This window comes from Chiloscyllium plagiosum, chromosome 6, assembly GCF_004010195.1.
Source record: "Chiloscyllium plagiosum isolate BGI_BamShark_2017 chromosome 6, ASM401019v2, whole genome shotgun sequence".
Taxonomy (NCBI): domain Eukaryota; kingdom Metazoa; phylum Chordata; class Chondrichthyes; order Orectolobiformes; family Hemiscylliidae; genus Chiloscyllium; species Chiloscyllium plagiosum.
Window position 1 is genome coordinate 29,085,944 of NC_057715.1, and position 21,361 is coordinate 29,107,304.

Sequence of the window (21,361 nt, forward strand, 5' to 3'; positions counted from 1 at the left end):
AATATAAACAAATATTTTCTTTAAAGAAGATGCAACAGCGCTAACAGAAGGTCAAAAATAAAATTGTATTGTCTTCTCAAAAGTAGGGCGGCACGGTGGCACAGTGGTTAGTACTGCTGCTCACAGCGCCAGAGACCCGGGGTCAATTCCCGTCTCAGGCAACTGTCTGTGTGGAGTTTGCACATTCTCCTCGTGTTTGCATGGGTTTCCTCCGGATGCTCCGGTTTCCTCCCACAGTCCAAAAATGTGCAGGTTAGGAGAATTGGCCATGCTAAATTGCTCTTAGTGTTAGGTGAAGGGGTAAATGTAGGGGATTGGGTCTGGGTGGGGTACTCTTCGGAGGGTCGGTGTGGACTTGTTGGGCCAAAGGGCCTATTTCCACACTGTAAATAATCTAGTAAAACGTAATCTAATAGTTGGAGCCATTCGTGTTTGATGAGAAAACTGATATAGTAGGGATATTAAATTACTTATTTTATGTCAGTTTTTACAAATGATAGCGAAAGTGAGAATATATTAGAGGAGGATGTGGAACAATCCTTAGAGATAATTCTGGAAAGGTACTATTTCTGACAAAACTAACAGGAATTAAAATGGGACAGTTACAGTCTGATGGCTTTCACCAGCGATGCAGAAGAAAGTCAAAGAGAAAACAATAGATTTATTTGCTATCATTTTCTAATCTTCCTTAGGTTTAAAAATTATGCTGACAGAATTGACTCCTATTATCTGCTCACATAATGCTAATAAATCTGCTGTGTGTTACCAGCATTTTGCATTTTTGGTTCTTAAACTATTAATGATAGTCATTAACATTGCAGTTTGATTTTTATTTACAATGTAATTTTGTTTTTGTCACAGTTTGCTACAAAATTGATGTTTTGTTGTTGTTTGAATCTTCTCAGTGAAGAAATTAGTTTCAAATTTAAGGCAAAAATAATAAAATCACAATTTATTTTGTATGAAACATTCACATTTGTATTGTATTAAAGGCATTAGAAAGAAAATAGAATGCTTTGCAATAAAATGATTATAAGAAATATACAGAAGAGAACAATAAGTATAAAGCATCATTTTGAGAATGAAAACATTATTGTCACATTCTCAGATGTGGGACAATTATTTGCTTCAGTTACATTTCTGGCATATAACAATAACAGAAAAAAATTGCTGGAAAAAGGAAACATTAGTCAGGATAATTTATATCTAGAAATGCACTAGAGCTAACTTAATTCAAGAAAGTCGGTGTCATATAAACAATATATACAAGAAATTCAGAAAGAACTTAATTCTCATCAATGATGTAATAACACTGAATCCAGCTATGCATCAAATAAATGTTAAATAATTGTGTATTTTGAAATGATTTTTTAAAAAATATACATATACTATTTTAACAAAATAATACTGAAAAACTTTGTTGTCAAATGCATTTGTAAAAACAGACAGGAAAGATGTGACTCAATTTGCTGAAAAGCTGCTGTATTCAATGAAAATGAAGCTTTTTTGCATTTATGGTTAGAGCCACGATGGTGAAAGATAAGTCATAATAGTTGTTCAAGTCCTAATATAACCTGGTAATTCTTGTATGGTATTGATAGCAGGCAGAAGCTGGCGGGCAAGTTCGTTTTTTGCTAGCTGTGGTGAAATTTTATACATTTTTGCTGTTGCTGCATTCACAATTTTCTAACAAATAGCAAAGCAAGAAGACATTTACATTCCATCCTTAACAGTTCTTCATTCAATGAATTGAAGAACTGCAATGCAAACTGTATCAGTTTAACAAGGTCAACTTCAGTGCATCAAAACCTTCATTATAGAATGTTGCAAAGGATCAATACGTTTTTGTTATGGGTGTCAAAGCATGTGTGACTATTCACAGCTCATTTTTATTTTTAAAAACAATGTGATTTTAAGTGCTTTACTTATGCAAATAATTGTGTGTCTACTGTATCACACGCCTTTATGATGTTGATGCAACATCCAGTGATGGTGTAATAGAATATCTTCACCGTGTATGCAGATATATGAGTAAAATGCAATTAAAGTAAAAAGGGAATGGGTCCGGCCCAAAATCCGTTTTATGAACTTTGCTTGTGAAAGGTTAAGAAAATTGATTTCTAGATACTATGACCTATTTAACTTACTGATACACTAATATTATCAAATATTATATGTTAATTGAAAGCTGATCATCTTATCTTGTGGCTCAGGCTCATTACCCTGTAGTATATTTTGCAAATGATTAAGAGGTTGGGATGATGTGGTGACCCAAAAGTGCAGAGTCAGACCATTCAAGTGCCTTAACAATGGTTTCACCTATAAGCAGGCCTGTCTTCATTTCGTTCCATATTTATTACTCTTTAGGCTGCAGTGAACGTTTAAAGGGTGTGTGTGATTTTAAGATGGGTGTTTCCTTACACAATGTGTTTATCTCAAATAAATTGCAGCATCTGCCCTTTAGGAACGCTCTATGATTTTTCAATTTGGACTTTTGTCAGTTGGGATAACAATAAGATCTTTTATTCAGTTTTTGGCAGTGCCACATTCTTCCCGGAGATGGATGTGTGGAACACGGCCTCTGTTTTATGATGAACTGTATTTGTTGCTGGAACGTGAATTACTGTGGTCTAGCCCATGATCGATACCATTTGACTTCCACTTGATGCAGGACTGCTTCTCATCCAAGGGCAACACGTGCATCATAGTCTTCCTCTGGAACCAGCAGCAAAGGCAGGACTGTATATAACAAAGAAAGCTTTATAATTCCCATTCTAATAAGCAGACGAGAAAGTCTAGAATAGCTTAGTTAACAATTAGTTGACTAATGTTCTTCAAAAATGGAAACAATAAACATACCCACAAGTAACTGTATTTGTAAACCACTTTGAGACATAGAACATAGAACAGTACAGCACAGTACAGGCCCTTCAGCTCTTGTTGTTGTGTCGACCTTTTATCCTACTCTAAGATCAAACCAACCTACATACCCTTCATTTTACTGACATCCATGTGTCTATCCAAGCGTCACTTAAATGTCCCTAATGCACCTGACTCTACTACCACCGCTGGCAGTGCACTCCATGCACCCACCACTCTCTGTGTAAAGAACCTAACTCAGTGATTTTCCCCTAACCCTTCCTCCAATCACTTTAAAATTATGGCCCCTTGTGATAGCCATTTCTGTCCTGGGAAAAAGTCTCTGGCTATTTCACTCTATCTATGCCGCACATCATCTTGTACACCTCTATCAAGTCGCCTCTCGCCCTTCTTCGCTCCAATGAGAAAAGCCTTAGCTCTCTCAACCTATGTTCACAAGACATGCCCTCCAGCTTCCTGCTAAATCTCATCTGCACCCCCTCTAAAGCTTCCACATCCTTCCTGTAATGATGCAACCAGACTGAACACAATATTCCAAGTGTGGTCTAACCAGGGCTCTATAGAGCTGCAGCGTAACCTCACAGCTCTTAAACTCAATGCCCCACTAATGAAAGCCAACACACCCCATGCCTTCTTAACAACCCTTTCAACTTGGGTGGCAACTTTGAAGGATCTATGGACATGGACTCCAAGATCTCTCTATTCCTCCACACTGCCAAGAATCCTGGCCTTAATCCTGTATTCTGCATTCAAATTTAACCTTCAAAAATGAGTCACTTCACACTTTTCCAGGTTGAACTCTATCTGCCACTTATCAGCCCAGTTCTGCATCGGCAAACTTACTAACCCACCCTTGCACCTTCTCACCCAAGTCATTTATAAAAATCACGAAGAGCAGAGATCCCAGAACAGATCCCTGCAGAGCTCCACAGCTCACTGAGCTCCAGGCTGAATACTTTCCACTTACTACAACCCGCGGTCTTCTTTGGACCAGCCAATTCTGTATCCAGAAAACCAAATGTCCCTGTATCCATTGCCTCTTTACCTTCTGAATGAGCCTACCACAGGGAACTTTATCAAACACCTTGCTAAAATCAATATAAAACCACATCCACTGCTCTATCTTCATCAATGTGTTTTGTCAAATCCTCAAAGAATTAAATAAGGCTTGTGAGGCATGACCTGCTCTTGACAAAGCCATGTTGACTATCTCTAATCAAGCTATGATTTTCCAAGAAATCATAAATCATGTCTCTCTTAGAATCCTCTCCAATAATTTTCTCACCAGAGACGTAAAGCTGACTGGTCTGTAATTCCCAGGATTATCCCTATTCCCTTTCTTGAACAAGGGAATAACATTTGCCACCCTCCAATCATCTGTCACTACTCCAGTGGAAAGTGTGGATACATAGATCATTGCCAAAGGCGCTGCAATCTCTTGGAGCAACCTTGGATATATCCCATCTGACCCAGGGCACTTATCTATAACATTTTTCAAAATTTTCAGCACATCCTTCTTAACATCAATCTATTCAAGCATATCAGCCTATTTCACACTGTTCTCACAAATAGCAAGGTCCCTCTCAGTTGTGAATACTGAAGCAAAGTATTCATTAAGAACCCCCCCTACCTCCTCCGTGTCCAGGCATAAGTTCCCTCCGCTATCCATGATCGGCCGTTCCCTCACTCTGGCCATCCTCTTGTTCCTCACATAAGTGTAGAATGACTTAGGATTTTCCTTAATCCTACCTGCTGAAGCTTTTTCATGCCCCCTTCTAGCTCTCCTAAGTCCATTTTTCAGATCCTTCCTGGCTACCTAGTAACCCTCCAAAGCCCTGTCTGATCCTTGCCTCCTCAACCCAGTAAGTTTTCTTCTTCCTCTTGACTAGATATTCTACACCCCTTGTCACCCAAAGTTTCTTCACCCTACCATCTCTTCTTTGCCTCAGTGGGACAAACCTGTCCAGCACTATCAGCAAGTGCTCCCCAAGCAACCTCCACATTTTTGTCATGCATTTTTCTGAGAATATCTGTTCTCAATTTAGATGCCCCAGTTCCTGCCTAATAGCTTTATAATTCCCCCTCCCCCAATTAAATACTTTACCATACCATCTGCCCCAATCCCTTTCCATGACTATAGTAAACGTCAGGGAGTTGTGATCACTATCACCAAAATGCTCTCCCACCGAAAGATGTGATACCTGGCCTGGTTTGTTGCCAAGAACCAAATCCAATATGGCCTCCCCTTTGGTCGGCCAATCTACATATTGAGTCAGGAATCCTTCCTGGTCACACCTGACAAAATCTGCTCCATCCAAACCATTCGAACTAAGGAGTTTCCAATCAATATTAATGAAGTTAAAGTCACCAATGACAACAACCCTGCTTCTTCTGCACCTTTCCAAAATCTGCTTCCCAATCTGCTCCTCCGTATCTCAGTTTCTATTGGATATCTGTAGAAAACTCCCAATAAAGTGACTGCTCCTTTCCTGTTTCTGACTTCCACCAATACTGATTCTATAGGCAAACCCTCCTTGATGACCTTTCTTCCTGCAGCTGTTATACTATCCCTGATTAGCAATGCCACTCTCTCACCTCTTTTATCTCCCCCACTATTCCTTTTGAAACATCTAAACCTTGGAATATCCAACAACCATTCCTGCCACTGTGATAAATAAGTCTTCATAATGGCCATAACGTCATAGTTCCAAGTATTGATCCATGCTCTAAGTTCATCGATCTTATTCCTGATACTTCTTGTATTAAAATGGACATATTTTGACACATCACACTGAATAAAACTTTGCCCTATCAACTGTCTATTCCTCCTCACAGACTGTCTGCATGCTCTATCTGGCTGTTCACTAGCTGTTCCATCCGCAGATCTGCAGCTCTAGTTCCCACGCCCTGACAAACTAGTTTAAACAATTGGAAAAACAACACAAAATTTCGATATGGTGCCCTTTATACTTCTTTTCAGTTATCTCATACTTTCTGCTATTTTTGTGTGTACTGCCTCGGTCCTAAGCTATACCCAGAAAGTAGGCAACTAACAATGTGGCTTTTGCTAAGGCAATTGCTTCATACATAACAGCTTTCCAGAGTTAGTCACCCTCTTATTTCCTTCTGCAACTTACTGGGAAAGCCTCGCCATACATCATGCCCAAGCCTACCAGTAACGTTCATTAGCTTTCTAGGTTAGATATTTTGTGCATTAATTTATGTGTCTAAATGGATTATAAGATAATCTGTTGTTTGAAGATAAAACTGTTGCAAGTTTAGGTCAGCAACTGCACCTTTTAATATTCCATTTTCAATAATCAATTTTCATTGATAAGTCACATAAGTGAATCATTTTTGCACAGGAAGTAATTTGACCAATTGGGCCTATGTTAACTTTTTGATAATCTTTCTATTTCCTTCCTTTCCCCCCACCCCAAAACCCTGCATAAGTTGTTATCTTTCTTAAAATTTAAGCTATATTTCATTTTTATAATTCTATTCAAATCCTCAGATAGTTTATCATTATTGATACATTTGACTAATGCAGTTAAGTTGACTACTGGATGAGATGCAAAAGCAACTATTTAAGTTTCCATAACCAATTGTACACTATTTTAATATTAAATATAATTAATGCTGGTGAATTGTTTACTTTTGTAGCTAAGGCAATAGAATTATGACACACAGTTTGCATTTTCTTTATGAGAAGCATTTTATTCTCAATTTGTTATAAGTATTTTTATTTGGTGGAAATGAGTTACAAATCTGTTACAGCCATAAGATTGGAATATGATTTAAGCAGTTTAAAAAAATTAGTCAGGTCACCAGATATTTCATCACTAGTGTTCCAGAAAACACAGACTTTCTGCAATATGTAACTAGAAATATGCATGCAGAGTTAAGAAAGTTGCAACTGAAATTTTAGCTCTGCTGATTGCTGAAGATTCAGGTTTGACGTTTTAAGTACCTTCAAGTTATTTGAAACCTGCTGTGGGCATAACCAGAGCATCAATACTGTAGTAGTTTCAAAAGGAAATGAGTTGAATATTATATTTTATACAGAAGTCCACATTATGGTTGCCTGAAAGTAAGAGGCTTGATTTGATGGGAAAATAAGGCACTATCAAGTTTCCATGTACCTTGAAGGACTAGTAATGTCCTCCATAAATGTTTGCAGTTTATTCATCCTGTTTAGGGGCATTATATTGTGACCAAGTTCTGTCCTATTTTTGCTCACAGTCCCACATATGGTTGTTCTAGGAGTCATAACTTATTGAGGTGGAGTAGGAGCAAATTATTGCAGATGCTGGAATCTATACTGAAAACAAAAAAAAAATGCTGGAAATCACTGTGCATCAGGCAGCATCCATGGAGAGACAGTAAGCTAACAGATCAAGTCTAAATGACTCTTCATCAGAGCGGTTAATGAGGTGGAGGATGGAGGAGGTCAATTAGAGGCTGAGATGCTAAACTGAAACTATCCTGGTCTTTTAACTCTCATCATATCATGTAATACATAAAAATGTTACATAAAACATTTTGTGTATGTTTTCCTAATTTACTTTAAAAAATAAAAATGCCTTCTTACACTACTACTTTTTATTTTCAGGCTGCATCAGATACATCATTGACATTGAAAACTCTGGAGTAATCTTTAAATAACTTGCACACTATACATTGAAGTGTGGCTTTTTAAACAATGATATCTAATGAAGTGGGTTTGGGTAAAACTCCTCTTGTCAGTTAAGTGAAAAATACGCATTGTAAGTTGGATTATCATCCCTGAAGTGGGTTATTAAATTGAAAAAAATAAATACAGTTGTAATGAATTATTACATTTAGTGCCATTAACTCACAATGAAATGTTTGTTAGTGAAGCAATAAGGGGTGCTTTATTGACCCACCTAGTAAGATGAAACATTCGCAACACAAAACCTGTACATGAGATTGTGCCTTCATTTGTTCAGTTCCACATTGATAGAACAAGAACTACTTGTGAATTAGCTGAAAGAGTGCACATAACACTGCTCTGCCCCCTAGGCAGACAGTTGTCAATAAAACCCTTCTTCCTTCACTGCCTCCCATTCTCTTTTGGACATTACCTGGTATAAAAGGCAAATTGCTAAAGTTTAGCTTTTACAGACATTTGAAATTGCAACTCATTGCTCAAAAAATATAAAGGTGTGCTTTAGCGCAATTATTAGGACTGGTAGTAGCATCCAGACTTTTAAAGTCTTGGAATTATTGAATAAGCAAATTAATCATTGTGTGCTGGCACCAGACCTAACAACGGGAAAACTATATGTTACATTGGCAATAATGCATAAATAGATTCCTTTGTAACACAGAGAAACTAAGTGTAGGGGAATCAATTTACTATAGCCTCAAAACCTTATTGTCAAGTAGAGATATTGGACAAAATTTTAGTTTCCTCACACAACATGCAAACATTGCATTAAATTGTCAGATGAAGCAACAGCCAAGAATGCCAAATTGTTACTTAATTTTAATCCCTCTGCAGATTTCAGCTAAGTGTCCATTTTTATTTTTGAATGTTCTGTCCAAATCAAATTGTCTTCTTAAGATAGTCAAAGAGGGTGCAGTAGAGAAAGGTGCTCTTCCATTGTGCATGTGATGGTTGCACTGGATGTTGTGTACCTTAGGAAACCTTTTGATTTTCCATGCTTTAGCAGCCATAGCTTTAGCTAAAATTATTCTCAATACTTTTCTCTATTTCTGTATTTTTCTCTATTTAAATTTTCGCCTTGATGTTTGATCCCCTCATGTATCTGCAATCCCTCTATCCTTACTATTCTCCAGGATCACCACATTCATTGAATTCTGACCTCTTGCACATTGTACCTTAGGAAACCTTTTGATTTTCCATGCTTTAGCAGCCATAGCTTTAGCTAAAATTATTCTCAATACTTTTCTCTATTTCTGTATTTTTCTCTATTTAAGTTTTCGCCTTGATGTTTGATCCCCTCATGTATCTGCAATCCCCTCTATCCTTACTATTCTCCAGGATCACCACACTCATTCAATTCTGACCTCTTGCACATTCCAAAGCTCCAACATTTGATGGCTGTTTCATATACTGCCACCATCCTTTACTCTGCAATTTCTTACCCAACCTCTTTGCTTCTGTCTCTCCTTCTTAAAACCTACTTCTTTAGATCAGCTGCAAAGAGCTTTTTTTTTGTTGTGGGTCATCTATTCACTTAAGTGCACAAGCTCATGCAATTGTTTTTTTTTGGTGCAGCAACGCATGGATGTTAGAGTTGATTTGTGTTTTGCTTATGTAGCTGGGCAACTTACAGAGAACAATGATCAGCGATCTCCACATCACTTGTCCAGATGTCCAGTGTTAAGTTCTGTTTGATATCACTTCAGGCATTTTACTATATTAATGGCACTAGATACATACAAGTTGTTACTGATGGTCCTTTTTCCAGAGCACACTGTGTCAATCAAATCCTAGGCGGCTTTACTGCAAACTTCAACTGGCTAACACCTATCAAAATGCTGTAAGGATCTTTGAAAATACCAAACCATATCATGTTATGCTTTACGTGATCCGGCATGGCAGACATACTAGTGATTAAGGGATAGTGTTGCCGACTAACTCTTAGTATTGGCATTGCCATGTCTTGCTGCCAATGGCTGCAATATTATGGCTGTCTAGACTCTAGGCATGGCACATACAGATGTGGACACATTTTATTTAAGCATATCTGCAGCTACAATGCAGTTGACATCTTGCACTCGTAGGGGTGGTAAAAGTCAGCTTGGCCTAAAATTTGGATGTACTTTTTGGTGGTCAAGCTTCAATGCTGCCTATAAATGTGGAAACTGAAGTGGCATAGAAGGCTAACCTCCTCATAAGCATTCCATTTGCTACCGTTTCACCTTCAAAGGACATCAATCAACTGCTTTTCGTGTTACTCAATTGTCTACAGTTCTGGTTGGATTTCAATTCCTTTTCCTTCATTTTTCCCTGCTGCATCTTACTCATCCATATTTGCTGCTTTGACAAAAGCCAATTATGCTTTGCAATGTTTAAAAGGTAGCTCTCTGAAAACTTGTAGTCATGTTCACTTCCCATTTGGTGACACTGCCCGATCATTGTCCGATCATTTTGCACATCACTTACACAAAGTCCCTCTCTCCCCATTCCTTTCAGCCCTAGTCTTACATGAATCAGTGTCTGGTGTTGTGAATAAATTATGTTAATGAGCTTAGCTCAGTGAATTGAATGCTCCTTGCACATGGTCTTTCAGAATGGATCTGTGCCAACTCTACATGAGATTTGAAGATTGATATAAGCTCTTTGATGGATTATGGCACAAAAGACAGTCATTCAGCATATCAAGACAATGCTGAGTCTCTGCACATTTGTCACAGCTACCATAAAAAGTCCAGACACCCTTATATGATGTATAATTTATTATTTGAATTATTAATTAAAATATATGGTTATTTAAAATATATGAATCATAAGTATGTTTTTGATTAGGTAATTCAATAATAAATCCGAAAATGATTAACACTTTAAATTCTATCATTAAATGTATACTTCTATCATTGAACTTCAACTTTAGCAGCAGCTTTGAATTAGACAATAAATGATTTAGGATGAAGATCTTCAAAACAATTATGCTGCTACCTGAAAGCAGTTCTTGAATCTCTTGCTGACAAAGTAAAGTGCGATTGGATTGATGCAGGAATTGAGGGAAGCCATGTTGATGCCAATGTAGTTCATCACTAGGAGAAAACTGGATGCCAAAACAAGAACATTAGAAATGACTAATTAGAGATTTGAAGTATTTTGTTATACATGTAAGAGCACATTAAAGAATTTCTGAAGTTAATCTCTCCAGTTGCTTGGATGAGTGTATATCTGTAACAATATGCAAGAAGCTCCACACCATCCACGTCAAAGCAATCTCTTCAGCCACACCCAATTTACCACTTTAAGCAATCACTCCCTCACCACAGACAGCAGTGGCAGCAGTGTGTACCATCTATAAGATGCCTTGTAGCAAATTGTGAAGATTCCTTCAAAAGTACCTTCTTTGACCTCCCCAAATTAAAAGGACAAAAACAACAATTGCTAGTTACCCTTCCAAACTTGAAACTATATAACTCTTTCACTGTTGCTAGGTGAATATCCTGGAATTCCCTTTCTAATTGCTAGCCATTGATGTATCAACAACAGATGGACTATAATGGTTCAAGTAAGAAGCTCACTACACATTTGACAACTGATGAACTAGGAGAAGGAGTAAGCAATTCAGCCCTTCCAGCCTGCCCCACCCTCATTCAATATGATCACAACTGATCTCCACTTGACTTCAACTCTATTTTCCTGCCTCTTTTCCATAACCCTTCAACCCATTACTAATTAGAATTCCTCCTTAATTTAGCTCCTCCTTAAAGATTTCAATGTCCTATCGTCCACTGCAATCTGCATAGTGAATTCTACAGATTCAGAACCCTTTGAAAGGTGAAATTTCCCCTCACCTCCGTTTTCAATCTGCTACCCTTTAAACTAAAATATGACCTCTTGTTCTACATTGTCCGAGAAGAGGAAACACTATGCCTATACTATCAATCCCTTCTAGCATATTTTATACGTCAATTAGGTCCCCTCTCATTCCTCTAAACTCTAGACAGCTTAGGCCTAAATTGCTCAATCTCTCTTCATTACACAAATCCTTCATCACTGGAATCAATCTCATGAACATCCTCTGAATTGCCTCCAATCCCTCTTCAAATATAGGGACCAAAACTGTATGGAATATGCCAAATGCAGTCTCACTAATGCTTTGTATAATTGCAACAACACTTCCCTCCTTTTAAACCTTTTTAGCAACAAATGCCAAACTTGCAAGTGTCTTCCTTATTACCTATTGATCCTGCATACTAGTTTTCTATGACTCATGCACGCAGATACTCAGAATCTTCTGCACCAAAGCACTCTGATGTTTATCTCCATTTACACAATAAGTTGCCTTTCTATTTTTCTAATCAAAATGGATAACTTCACACTTAGCCATGTTAACCTCCAACTGCCAAATTTTGACCCATTTGCCTAACCTATCCATATCTATTTGTAAATTTCTTATTTCTTCATTGCAACTGACGTTCATACCTATTTTAGTGTCATCCGCAAAACTGGCTAAAGGACATTCTATTCCTGTACCTAAATCATTAATATTGATTGCAAATAGTTGGAGCCCAAGGATCAACCCATGTCATACTTCAGAAGTTACATCTTGCCAACAAGTGAAAGACCCTTCTATTCTGACTGTTAATTTTCTGTTGGTTCTCTATCGAATCCTCTGTCCAAGCTAATACATTATCCCATACAGGGGGCAATTTCAACAACAATTAGGGACAGGCAAGAAATGCTGACCTTGCCAGTGACACTCAAATCCATGAAAGAATAAAAAACTTATTTTAGGTAACATCGATTGTATGTTACAAGTGGTTTTCCGATTTAAAAAAGAGGTGCACTTTCTAAACTTTTAATGTTTCATTTCTGGCAATGGTGATTTTAAACTTGAAAACAAAATTTAATTCATTCCTATGTCATAATGAGCACCCATGTTATAATATGTACGACATTCACACAATCAGAAAGATAGATATAATTATTTGTAATTACAAAACCTTACATATAGCATAAAAGTCCTTGGCAACAAACTAAAATACTCCTTAGCAAGTCAAATTATTTGTTATAAATTCTGAAACAGCATCCAGCATAGTCATGTCTTTTTTATTGTATATAATGTTTGGTGATTTTTAAGTTGCCATTTGCAAATGAAACAGGCTAAAATGTTAAATTTTCATATAAGTTAAAAATAAAAAATCTCACACTCTCCTCATTCTCTGTCAGAAAATAAGCGTTAACAGAAGTTGGTAGCTATTTCTCTGGTACATGTTATGCTTACTGCCCTCTTATGGTAATCTGACATCCTCACATTCCATTAATTCTTACCTCAGTAGTTCACATCTGTTAGGATCATATTCATCATAGAATATCTTCATTAAAATCCTACTAAGGTGAAGTGGAAGCCAACAGAGGGCAAAAACAAGCACCAAGCAGAATACAGTCTTTGCTACCTCACGACGCTGCAAGTGAAAGATCAGAATGTTACTTATACTATTGATTCCTTTGTTGAAAAGAGCTTCAAGATTTGCAAACAACAACACTCTGAAAGCACTATACCATTCTAATGATAAAGCTTATTTAAATGCAGTTTAATAAACCATTTTCACTGCAGGAATACAGTGATACACATTCAATAATTTAGCATATCACTCTGAGTACTATAAGCCACCAAAATAGTACTTATACCACAGAACTGATTTGGCACTTTTTGTTTCCATGTAAATGTAGTTTATCATTGCTTACAGTAATGAGTGTATGCAATGGTAAAGCTGGAAGATGGCATATTGATAAATTTTTACTGTAACTTCATAGTTGGTGAATGGACAGAGAGATGAAAAATAAATCAATGCATCAAACTCTGACATATTATATTCTGGGAGAAAAGGAATTATGAAAGGATTACGGTCTAAATGCTAATGCTCTAATTTGAGTGGGTAAAAGTGGAAACACTGATATTAAAAAGCATAAGATGCATACAATTCAGGAACAAATAGTTAAGGGCCATCCCTATAAAAAATCATGTAAGTATTGGTTTTTATACAAATTCTCACTGTCTGAATATTCCGTAAAGTTCAGGGAACCCTGTTAGTAGAAGTTTCCAACAGCTATGATAAGTCTGCAACAAAAATGTGGTAAAGAATAATAAATTCTACATTTGCAGAAAGGTTCAAAATAGTGCAATGAATGTCACTGTAACAAACAAACAATGAGATAAAATTAAAATTTTCAAAATGATGGAAGATTTTTGAGATGGTTAACCAATAAAGATTGTTGGCAGTGGCTATTAAATTAGCAATGTTGAGAGACAAGAGAAGATAGGAAGAACAAAAAGGAAAGTTTAAGTAATTGTTTTCACAACTGAATTAATAAATATATACTTTAGTTTTACTGAGTCACTTAAAAAACCATTGTAACGAAAGGATAGACCAAGATATGGAGAAAGAATAGGGAAATGGAATTCCAAAAGATAATTCCAGCTGAAGATCTGATGTAAGAATGACAAGACAAATAACATGCTTCTGTTAAGATCTGAGCTTTTACAGGATCAGGTATGGCAGATGTAGGTTTGTGAAGCAATTGTATTTCTACTTCGTCAAAACAGCATGTACATTGTTGAATGATGATCAATTAAATCTTCATTTGGAAATTCATTTAATAACTCAATTAACTAATTAAACTGGAACATTATTTTGTGAACCAGTTGTATTTTATCAACATTTTGCAGTATTGATATAGTTATTATTTTTAGGTTGAAAGAAACAACATTTTATTTCCACCTTTGAAATGGACAGTGAGTTTACGTCTGTACTGTGAAGCAACAATCAGAGAACATTACAAACTTGGTTATCCTTGATATCTAATCATGAATGATGGAATTCAACCATAACTAGAGGATTAAGTGAAATCTAAACAATAGTCTATTAAGGTAATAGCACTTGATTTTGTCAATTAAGTGTTTATTGTTGCATTACCACAAATACATAGACTAAGTTGTAAGTACCGATGGTTGTTCCAGGAAAAAGTTTCACATTAATGGATGCGTAAATTATTTCCATTATTTTCAAGAATGAATTGATGGGATAGATTCTCGTAATGACTTCAGGATTTTGCCAGTGGGACCAAATATGGAGGCTGACTGAGCACTTACAGGCTGGGTCTACAACAGATCAATTTTCATGGAGGTAGCCTTTGCATTCAACATTCCATTAAGTATGCTTGACAGGCCTTTAAACCAAGAGGTGCATCAGAGAGTCAAATGAAAGAAATGGATATGGCTGTAGCTGTGGCTGTGGCAGGACAGAAATTGTAAGGGTATGATAACCAATTTTGCTGTGATATGCGTTAAACCTTCTGTAACCATCAAGTCATGAAGTGGGGGTTGATCTCAAAAGTCTGGCTCAGATGCAGGAATACTATCCACTGCACCAGAAGACCTCCTTTTGAGAGAAACTGAAGGAAATAAAATGAAATTAAATTAAATGAAAATAGACCCTCTTTTGAAGTTTGAGCTCCTGAAGTTCTGAGAGAGCCCTGCTAAATTCTCCAGGTAACTCCAGCTCAATCTCAGTGAAGGCTCAAATTAACTTACAAGTAATACTAACTGTATTGAATTAAGGAAAAGACATAAGTCAGCTTGAGAAAGTCATAATATTTAGTTGACAACATAAAATTGAAGGTGACCACTGATACTGTTTAAGTTATTTGTATACGAAAACCGATTGTCATGTTGAACTTCAAAACATTATGTAAAATTAATATTTAGATGCTTACTTGTTTCAGGTGATCATTCAGGGCGATCTGCATCCCACTTTTCTTTCTTAACATCTCACAAGTCATTAAAGAGTAAAACAGAGCTGTGCAAGCGAGGGGCATACAGAAATAAAAAGCAAAGAGCCACCAGTCTTTTGCTATCTTGTAGAACTGAAAATAGGTACATAAAAATCTCACATTAAAGCAAAGAAAGACAATCACATTAAAAGAATCACAACTGCCACAGTCCTGATCCAAACCATAATATAAAACATTTCACACACGTCACACTGAGCATTTGAAACATGCAAATTATTGAATGCAACATTCCGAATTCTAGATTTACTTAGAGTTTAAAAATGTGTTGCTGGAAAAGCGCAGCAGGTCAGGCAGCATCAAAGGAGCAGGAGAATCGACGTTTCGGGCATAAGCCCTTCTTCAGCCCTTCTCCTGCTACTTTGATGCTGCCTGACCTGCTGCGCTTTTCCAGCAACACATTTTTAAGCTCTGATCTCCAGCATTTGCAGTCCTCACTTTCTCCTAATTTACTTAGAGTTGCCAACTTTAGACCCAAGACAGTGGTCTGTTTCCATGCTGTCTGACTATGTGACATTTGGAGATTAAAATATGTAGTGCCAGAGCTTGGCCATTAGTTTGTTAGCCTTGGATCTCTAAGGAAACTAAAGACCTCATAGCTGATTGTGAAAGCGTGACTATACTGGTTTGGCAGAAATGTATCAACGCTGAAGACAGCTCAAACTGCAAGAATCAGCTCAGTTTAAAGGAAGCATAAGGAATAAGACAGTCATAAGTCATATTGAGAGAATCAACAAATTAATAACTGAAATAATTCAGACTACAATACAGCTTGGTGAATGAGTAACTGTGGCAGATTTAAGTCTGATATTAGATGCAGAGATGACTCAGAAGAGACAAATTCAAACAGAATGTTTCCTTCCTTATTTTGCCAGGAAGTGTCCTCATTAACACAGACAAAGATCATGGCAAGCAAGGAGCAATTCTCAAACAGCAGAAATTTGGAAGTGAATATGTTGGCTTTATCAATAGTGTAATCACTGAGAGTGAGTGAGAGTCTAAACCAGTCAACATGTTCAAAGAATCTATGTTGTTCAGCACAAAAGTACTGGCAACTGAGAATAAAAATGTGCTGACACAGACTGAAGATGTGATATATACACTGTATAGAGGCCACAACTCAGAAAGACAACCAATGTCTTATTATTCAAAATACTGCAAAGAAATAACCTCCTGTTTTAGAAGGGATGATATCCTCCATGAAGGAATTTCAAAAGATTAAAGGTCCTCCTGATTTAAAGTGACCTATTGATCTCACACCACTAGAAAAAGAATCAATGACAGCAGCCTTCTACTTAGCAAATTACCAGTCCTCCAGTCTTAAGAAAATACAATCAAGGAAAATCACAAATTTGTAAAGTCACATTTAGGGAAGAGGTGGCATGTTGATGATTGAAGCAAATACATCAGTGTGCTTGGGTGGAGCTATTATATAAAGGTATCAAAAGGTTAACACAGAGTAGTTCCAGTTGCATGATACACTATGATGATATCATATGGACTTGTGGATAGAACAGTTTAGGATCTTAATGGAATAAACCTAGCTATCAGACTCTCCTTAAAGTCTCTGTAACAATGTCTATCAAATCAACATCACCTGTACTTATCTGCTAACATGGAATATACTAGATCTTGTTAACTTTTAGGGACTCTTCTCGTTAGATCTCAGCATGATTTTCCTCTACCACAACAAACTATGCAGAACTTGTAGGTCCCTACATTTAAAGAGGATGGTAGCAGCAGACCTATCACATTGTGAGGTGCAGACTCAGTTTAGCTGCACATACAAGTCAAATTACCTCTATGTGTGTAGCAATCATTCTGTGCTACTGTGAGAATCGTAAGTTCTTAAAACAAAATGAAGAACTCTGTAAACCTCTCAGGGGTGGAATTTATACTTGCCCATTGGTGGGTTTAAAGGTAAATGGGGTATATTTCTGCTGCTAACTTTCCACACATGACTTTTCTGTTGTTTTATGGAAACACGTGACAGCCTGCAAGGGCCTTATTCTGCTGCCACCGTTAAATTTACTATGGCACCATGCAACAAGACTAGCAGCTTCAGCTTTGTGACAATGGGGTGGGGAATGGTTACCTCTTTTGTGAACCCTGTAGACCCCACCCCTCCCCCACTCCTCCAAGGTGAACACCCCACCTTTAGCTTTCCAATCTGCCCCTTGAACCTCCCCAATCCTCTCACCAGGGCAGGCCATGGGAGATTCCAGACCTATCTGGGCTGCTTAGTTCCTTGATGTCTCAGCTGTAGCCTGTGGCTCCACTAGCGTTGGTGGGATTATAGAACTATGGCTAAGTGGGATTAGCCAGCAGCTATCTAAAACAGCATGTCTCCCTGAGCTAAGGCAGAGGTATCAGCTTAAAGCTATTAATACTGCTCCCAGCATCAAACTACTGCAGGGTAGTCGTTCAGATGATGGGTGGGCTCCCCTCTATTTTTTAGCTGGATGTTGGTCGGGACCATTGTAGCCTTGTGGAATCAGCCCCATGAGATGTCTAGCTGCCCTCTTCAGTTTTATTCCTGGAGATCCAGGTCAATTCTGGAAAGATACCAACTCTACTATCCACACTGTAACCCGTGTTGCCTGTAAATTTGCTGGGCCTGCAGTACGAGCTTTTGCTACTCCTGAGAAAATGTGGCAATGGAGAGGGAATGACCCTCTGGAAAGCCCCTGTAATCAGCTTATATTTCTAATGTAATGGAGTGAATTTCATGTTCAGTAATACAAGATTAGATTACTTACAGTGTGGAAACAGGCCCTTCGGCCCAACAAGTCCACACTGACCCTCCAAAGAGCAACCCACCCAGACCCATTCCACTCACACAACAGGCAATTTAGCATGGCCAATTCACCTAACCTGCACATCTTTGAACTGTGGGAGGAAACCCACGCAGGCACGGGGAGAATGTGCAAACTCCGCACAGATAGTTGCCCGAGGTGGGAATTGAACCCGGGTCCCTAGTGCTGTGAGGTGGCAGTGCTTGCCACCGTGCCACCCCTAACAGAGCTGGGAAAAATAGTCACTTATTGGTGTCCACCATCAATATGATACATTCTTGGGTTAATTATAGCATAAAATAAAAGCATACAATTTACAGGGCAGAACAAATTTGGTATCCTTCACTACCAGCTTTCCTAGCTACCTTATTTCAAATCACAGTAGTTGTGTATAAGTCTTTCCAAACTATGAGCTGCATTCATAAAGTAGGGTCATGGCCATAATGAATGGCTCTCTATTTTACAAATCAGATCTAAATTCAAACTGAAATGAAACAAGTGTGTAATAATCCATCTTATTTCATTGTAGCCTCTGATTATGCATTATGTGTGACAGGAGAAATATTTATAAACATTGGTAGTACAGTAAATGTACATAGAAGAAATGAAGTTCCGAATACTGGGTACGTGTGTGAGCATGTAAAATGACAAAAGATATTTTGAGAGGGCCTTTTACTAGAGTGCATGTCAATCTTAAATAGTGTCAGTTCTATTCAAATAACTGAACCAAATAACGGTTGTCTATTAAAATTCTGTGATTTTATTAAAGAGTTCAATGTAATGTTGTACTTGGTTAATTTTATGCATTAGTTATTGTCATGTCACTATGTGGTTGCAGACTAAATCAGCTGTACCCTGTCCATGCCTGATCAGAAAAGGGTATTGCTGAATATTATCCATAAATAAAAATGATGGATCCACATACCTGCATAAATTGACTTTTTTGAACAGGATGGAGCAAGCAGACATTGAATTTCTTTCCTCTGTAGTCTACATTTACCAGGTCAAAGGCTATAGTCTCAGGAACTGCCAGAATAATTGACACAACCCAGATGAGAATAATTTCAATCACAGTCCACATGGGAACTCTGATTCCTTGAATACGGCTCCAGGATGCTACAGCTCGATACCTGAGATTGGATGAATGCATTAGAAAATAACACATTATGCGTAAAATGCCTTTTGATAATAAGCAGAGAGAGAGAGAGAGATAGGACAGAAATAAAACATATTTGACTGGTGTGTTAAATTACCTGTCTATACTGAGTGCACAGAGACTGAGAACAGTGATTCCAACAGACGCCTTCTGCATAAATGGCATGAGTTTGCATATTTCCACCCCAAAGGGCCAGTCTTCAGCATGGAGCTGAAAAGAAAAGGATTAATTATAAATTGTAAAATAAAACCATCTGATTCATTAATGTCCTTTAAAGAAGGGTAGTTTCTATCCTTAACTGGCCTATTTGTGATTTCAGCAATGAGACTGAAGCTTCATTTATCTCTATTGATATTTAACAAATTACACAATTGTACTTAAGAAGACAGCTCATTACCTTTGGCAGGTGGGACTAGATTGGGTTGGGATATCTGGTCGGCATGGGCGGGTTGGACTGAAGGTTCTGTTTCTGTGCTGTACATCTCTATGGCTCTATGCCTACTGTCTCAAGGACTATTAGACATGAGCAATAATTGCTGGATTTGCCAGTGAGGACCATATTCCACAAATGAATAAAAATCATTCTTGAAATTTGCATTCCTTTCTCTTTTCTTTAGTGATGACCACAACGTATACTTTGCAATCAGTGTTTTGCCCTTTAGTCTCACACTTCAGAAACTGCTCCTTGTGCAAAACCAGATGTTGAGGATCAACAGTCTACAATGACTGGAGGACTTACAACAAAATAATCCAATCCCACTTTAAGTTCATTCAGGGGATGTGGACATAGCTGGTTGAACCACCAGAAGTTGCCCAATCTTAATTGCCCTGGAAAGGATGATGATGAGCTTTCTTCTTAAATAGCTGAACTCTTTGAGTCTTCTGTTCTCCAGCAGTCTGCATAGAAGGGAGTTTCAGCATTTTACCTCAGTAACAGTAAGGGAATGGTAGTATAATTTCAAATCTGGATGGTGTGTGGATTGGAGGGGAACTCGCAAGTGGTGGTGTTTCCATGCATCTGCTGCCATTGTCTTTCTGGGTGGCAGAGGGAGAGGTTTGATTAGATTAGGTTACATTACAGTGTGGAAACAGGCCCTTCAGCCCAACAAGTCCACACCGATCCACCGAAGCGCAACCCACCCATACCCCTACATTTACCCTTTACCTAACACTATGGGCAATTTAGCGTGGCCAATTCACCTGACCTGCACATCTTTGGACTGTGGGAGAAAACCGGAGCACCCGGAGGAAACCCACGCAGACACGGGGAGAATGTGCAAACTCCACACAGTCAGTCGTCTGAGGCGGGAATTGAACCCGGGTCTCTGGCGCTGTGAGGGAGCAGTGCTAACCACTGTGCCACCATGCCGCCCACTAATTTGGACAGTGCTATCAGAGGATAATTTACATCTTCTAGATGATAACATGTTGCTGCCAATGTGCAGCGATTATGAAAGGAGTGAAGGTGGGGGAAAGGGTACCAATCAGGTGGGATGCTTTGCTTTGGATGATGTCAAGCTTCTTGAATGTCACAATAGCTGGGAACATGCAGGTAAATGGTTGTATTCCATCACCTTCTTGGCTTGAACCTTGTCAATGGTGGATAGGCTTGAGGAAGAACAGGGTCTGAGATACTCACCACAGAATTCCTAGCCTTGGACCTGTTTTTCTGCCAGTGTATTTGTATGGCTACTCCAATTCAATTTCTATTCAATAGTAACCCCAAGGACATTGATAATGAGGGATTCAACAATGGTATTGCCATTGAACAATAAGGGGCGATAGTTAGATTCTGATTGCCTTAGATTCTAAGACTTGTAATAAGTAACCGAACTTTGGAATCCTATTCTTGGACCACACCTAAACTTGGGGGTTTTACAATTTGTACTAATTGAAACTACAAGTGTAGGATAGTTTAGCCTAGTGGCATTATGATTAGATGATTACATTACAATGTGGAAACAGGCCCTTCGGCCCAACAAGTCCACACCGACCCGCCGAAGC

General features: G+C 38.0%; 1 protein-coding gene across 1 annotated transcript in view; it reads right to left on the bottom strand.

The window, feature by feature from the left end:
* Positions 1–937: 937 nt before the first annotated feature.
* The window catches only part of LOC122550536 (endothelin receptor type B-like), a 35,241-nt gene continuing 14,817 nt past the window's right edge, over positions 938–21,361 (bottom strand). The window contains exons 2-7 of the mRNA XM_043691434.1: positions 19,455–19,567; positions 19,127–19,331; positions 15,332–15,481; positions 12,887–13,020; positions 10,550–10,658; positions 938–2,739 (exon numbers count right to left, since the gene is read on the bottom strand). Of these exons, the coding sequence (XP_043547369.1) occupies positions 2,587–2,739; positions 10,550–10,658; positions 12,887–13,020; positions 15,332–15,481; positions 19,127–19,331; positions 19,455–19,567 (864 nt within the window). The 3' untranslated portion in view covers positions 938–2,586. The remainder of the gene's footprint in view (positions 2,740–10,549; positions 10,659–12,886; positions 13,021–15,331; positions 15,482–19,126; positions 19,332–19,454; positions 19,568–21,361) is intronic.